The sequence below is a fragment of the Merops nubicus genome, unplaced genomic scaffold (genome assembly GCF_000691845.1).
Source record: "Merops nubicus isolate BGI_N331 unplaced genomic scaffold, ASM69184v1 scaffold2786, whole genome shotgun sequence".
Lineage (NCBI taxonomy): Eukaryota > Metazoa > Chordata > Aves > Coraciiformes > Meropidae > Merops > Merops nubicus.
In genome coordinates this window covers 28,912-33,965 of record NW_008612726.1, presented here as the reverse complement: position 1 = coordinate 33,965, position 5,054 = coordinate 28,912, and the positions used below count along the sequence as shown (strand labels likewise).

At 35.6% G+C, this 5,054-nt stretch overlaps 1 protein-coding gene across 1 annotated transcript in view; it reads left to right on the top strand.

Annotated features, from left to right (window-relative positions):
- Window positions 1-525: 525 nt before the first annotated feature.
- Window positions 526-5,054, top strand: part of BRCA1 (breast cancer 1, early onset) — a 22,932-nt gene continuing 18,403 nt past the window's right edge. Inside the window, exons 1-5 of the mRNA XM_008941618.1 lie at window positions 526-605; window positions 2,387-2,440; window positions 2,768-2,848; window positions 3,340-3,428; window positions 4,286-4,431. Coding sequence (XP_008939866.1) covers window positions 526-605; window positions 2,387-2,440; window positions 2,768-2,848; window positions 3,340-3,428; window positions 4,286-4,431 — 450 coding nt within the window. The remainder of the gene's footprint in view (window positions 606-2,386; window positions 2,441-2,767; window positions 2,849-3,339; window positions 3,429-4,285; window positions 4,432-5,054) is intronic.

The window sequence follows — 5,054 nt, the reverse complement described above, 5'->3', positions numbered from 1 at the left end:
GGCCGGAGCGGGGCGAGCTGGGGGTGCTGTCAGGCCTCGCTGCGGGGCCCGTCCCTGTTCCCGAACTACCGCCGCGGAAGGGCTAAGCGGCTTCTATTTGTTTTCAGTATTCGTGATGGTTCCTTTAGGTCTTATTTATACTGGTTGGCGTAGGCAGTTCCCAGAGTCGTTTACAAAAGCACGTCTGCTGTTTGCTTCACATCCTTTCCCACCTAGAAGCCCCTTTTTTTCGTTCTTACGCCTGTGTGTGCCCTCGCTGAGTTTATGCTGCATGCCGCTTCTGTAAACCCTTTCAGTTTGTGCCTTTGGCTGCAAGAGACTTTACAAGTTTTGACTAAAAATTCAGAGTAAGAACTTTACCAACGCTGTAAAGCCTCAGTCAAGAAATAGCGAAGTATTTGATACTGTTCAGCATGGTATAGGAAAACCCATACAGGAGGAAACGTAGTCATGGGATGCAACAGGTCAGAAACAAAGATGATTACTTTTTCTTTTTTTTCTGTAGAGTATTTTCGGATGTGAAGGATGGACTTACCTGTGATTGCTGTTGGAGACATACAAAATGTGCTTTCAGCTATGCAGAAGATCTTGGAGTGCCCAATATGGTATGCTAGGAGAAGAATGTGAACTCTGCATTAGCGTAATTAATGAAACTTCGTTTTCTCTTTTCCTTTCTTTTCAAGTACTTTTTCAGTTCATTGGCTTAATTTTAAGGCTAAGCATACTGATGTTTTGTAAGGGTCAAGTGAGAAAGTGCAAGATAGAACACATATTTTGCTGTTATGTTGTAGTAAATTCTGCTTTTCTATTAAAACCTAAATGTGTCAGTCCTCTATCTAGTTAGGAAAAAAACAAAAACATAGCTGATTGCATTAGCATATTGTTTGTAAACCAGCCTGGATCTTTGTTTCTAAAAGGTGAGTAAGCAAGCTCTGTAGTTTTTTAATGCAAACAAATACTGAAGTAGCATAGATCCTAGTTTAAGCCTAAATACCTAGAATGACTGATAAGCTTCTGAAAGATATGTGCTTCCATTGAACCAAACTGATGAATTTTGTCTATGGTGGCAAATGTTTTTAAATCCTTACATTTTAAATCCCTTTGGGAAGATTTTGCTTTACTGATACTGGAAAACTAAAACATGGAATGGTGATTTTTGGTGCTGTTTTTGGCTTACTTGCTTGTTTTATTTTTCGTTGGTACACGCTTCTACAATCTTTGCTGCAGAATTTAGGTTAGGTAGCAGGACACATGAATGGCAGATCAAAACCAGGATTTTAATGCAACTAGCAATTTTGTAGGTATTTGTTAACTGGGCAGAGGGCTGTGAATATGGTGAAGTTGGGCACGTCTCACTTCATTTCCATATGTGACATTAAGACATAAAGGAGTAACATTTATTTTCTATTATAGCAAATTAAAATACTAAAACATCCCAAAATGTGAATGGATTACATTGAGGAATGAATAATGCATGCAAAAGTAATGCTGAGGCTGCTTTTGGCTCTTGGTGTATGTTTTGCTATAGGCACAAGTTAGACTGATCTGCATTAATAGCATTATGTTTCTTTGTGCTGTTCTTGTCTAAGTTGTGTTGTTGTGGCAGTTTACTTGGAGTCATGATATAAGCTTTTGTTACCTACTGCTAGCTTGGAGACAGAACACAATCATAGGGAGGCTTCCTTATCTACATACACAGTATGAAACTCATGAAACCTTTCTTCTAGAACTGGGGTTTGCAACACAATGTTTGCCTGAATCAGCAGCATTTTGTAGAGTTGCTTTTTGTGTGGTTGGTTTTAGTATATGTTCAAGGTAGGCTATGTTTAGAGTTGAGCAGTGAATTGGTTCGAGCTTTTCTGAAAGCCTTAGCATCAAGTTATGTTGTTTTTTCATACTGTGCTAGATGAGAATGGGTTTAGAATAGAAAAACAGGAGGGGAAAAGAAAAACTTAACTATTAATTTCTGTTGATGCCTCCATGAGTTTGGCTCATACAAACATAGTAGAAGTCCAGTGGGCTTCTGAACTTAACAGAGCTGCACAGTTCTTTTCTCTCGTCACGGGAGGTCAGCATTGAAAAATAAGAACATTAGTGTTCTAACACCAGGTTTCCTGCCCTGATGAACTGGCATTTCCAGAAAATGCTGTCTTTTTGCCACAGGCAGACAAAGATAGTGAAAAGCCAGTAGATAGGTATATATCACATACTGACAGTATTTGTTACTTTTCCTGGTTCTCAAATGAAAAAATGTCAGTTCTGTCCTACTTCTTCCACAATAAGAATTTTTTTTTATAAGTTCAGAAAAGTGACTATTTCTGTGTCTTACTTGTTGCTCCTATTTTATATGGTACTTCTGTGTTCTTGTTCTCCTTTGATTTTATAGCTTGGATGTGGTTGAAGAGCCTGTTTCAACAAAATGTGATCACACATTTTGCAGGTAGGTTTGAAAACTTGTTATTTCAATGCTTAGTCAATCTGTTCTTGTTCTTCGTGTACACTTTTTCTCTTTAATTTTAATGACATATACTGTAATTTAGTAACTTAATGTGTACCTTAAGGGAAAAGTAAATGATGAATAGGAAATAACTGGTTTCACAGGTGTGTCAAAGGGTATTGATTAATTCATTGTAATACTAGAACAAGAATACATGCATTCAACTTGATAATGAAGGATCTCTACTAAGTGGTGCACACCTAGGCGCAGTTCTAAAGAAAAGAAAATCCTTCCTATTGTTACTATTGTGATGATTCTTTTTTTCCCTAGGTTCTGCATGTTCAAACTCCTCAGCAAAAAGATGAAAGAGGTGATACAGTGTCCTTTGTGTAAGACTGAAATCACCAAAAGGTAATGTATTTTGGCAAGTGGACTTGAGAATGAGAAGTTTGAGCTCTAAGGAAGATTTAATTGTCTTAAAAGTGTCTTGGCAGAAGACTGAAATAAACAAGGTGGTTAAGTAAGCTGCTAATTTCTAAAGGAGTAACTCTTTAGTGCTTTACCTCAGTATATATTTTTTTCAAGTGATTGCAGGTGAAAACACCATTTTTAGCAAATGTTTTTGCTATCAGGTGTAACTGTTATTGTTTAGTCATTATGACTGATTTCTCTGTGCTAAAGCTGTGTGAGGAAAAATAGGAAATTTTCACTTTGAAAGTTTTCATTCACATAGTGATAGTTGTTTTGGGGAATTGTTATTATTCCTCAGCAACAACTTCTCATTGTCTCATCTACTTCGGAGTTTTACTCTTTTTTTTCGTTCAGCCTAAATTTTAGGAAAACTATTAATAGTTGACCTATACATTTGTCTTAAAACAACTTGTGTGGTGATGTCATTTCAGAAGTCTGAAAGAAAATTCCAGATTTAAGGAAATAATTCAGGCCTTATTGGAAACTATCAATGCATTTGAGCTTGACACTGGAGTAAAGTGTAAGTGTTGTGAATATACACCCCTCACTTTTTTTAAAATAAGATTTTGACTCTTGTATTATAATTATTTTCAGGGTATCTCATTTACTGTGCAGCACTCAATGTGGGAGAAATTATCAATTTATTTTCTTGGATGTAGAAGCATAAGTTCCACACTTTTCCTATAATAAACTCTTTAACAGTAATAAGGGGTCTTAATGTGCATTTGATAACTCCAATCTTATTTTCATTTCTGAAATATGGCTGAATGTGTAATATACCTGTGTGGCAAAGTCCTCGTCTTGGTTAAGCTCAACCTAGCAGCTTCAACTTAAAGCCTGAGCTAGCAAGTCCTCTAACAATGCATGTTAACTTGTCCCATTCAGATATTCCACTGGAATCCCAAATTATCTTTTATAGTACCTCGTGCTTTGTAAAGGGTATTAGCAAGTCAGACACATGCTTGTTTATATTTTGGGAAACAAGATATTATTGTTGGGGTGGCTGGTGGGTTTTGGGTTTTAGTTTGTTTTTTTCTTAATGTATTGTGCTATAAAAGACTTCCTTTTCAGACGCTTTTCAGCTTGTTCAATCACTCTAAAATCATTAGTATTACGTCCCATTCTTGCTAATTTATATAAGCAAAAGTGGAAAAGTGGTTGGGAAAATAAGTTGGCAAGATCAAGATTTTGCTTAATATTTCAAGAGAACTCAACAATCAGACTAATATTTCTATCAGACTTCTCATTTGATAATTGTATTTTAGCTCTATGTGCTAATTGCATAGGGTCTATGCAAGGCTATTTTATTAATATCTAATACTTGTTGTCGTGCTCAGTGTAAGAATTTTTTTTTTTTTTCTTATTGACACTTTTCAGTTTTAAACAGTCATTGCTTTACTAAAACATCCACAGAAGCCACAGCTGCTAAGTTCCTCTGTAAAGAAAGTTCTGTCATCCAAAGTAAGGGCTTCAGAAACAGGAAAAAAAGTGCTAAAGAAAATGGACAAGAAAACTGCACCTTGGTATTTTCTTTCCTCAGTTTATTTCTGTGTATTGTTCAGTGTTTTATTTGGAATGTGTTACATAAATCAGTGGGATAGAAGATTTTGGGTTGCTCTCAGATCACCGTTTGATTTGAATGTTATTCCAGACAAAGACATCTAAGTTTTTTATCTTTCTAACATTTGTTTAGAGTTACTTGCTTAAAATGACCTGAACTTAAAGATAATGTTGCCATAATGCATTCAATTCCTGAAACTAGGACTGAAAGCATTTTCCTACTGCTTGATTAAATGAGGCTAACTATTGGTAGGCTTTTCACTTTTATAGTGATAAAACCATGAATGTGTCTTAAGAGTTCTTAAGATATTACTCAGTTTAGAATGCTTGCTCTCTGTGTGAGTTTGTTCATAGTATGTTCTTTCTTGCCTCATCTGCTCTGTGCTCAATAGAATGTTAAGTAAAATAAGACTGTTAATGATTTGAGCTGTAAAATGCCTGATAATTGTTTCTATTAACACATTCCATTATTGATATCAATGCAATAAATTACATGTATTGGATTTTTGTATCTAGGCAGCTTAAATAATGGGTGCTTATTTTTTTGAAATAGCCTACTGTTGTAAGTAATTATTCCTTTCCATTC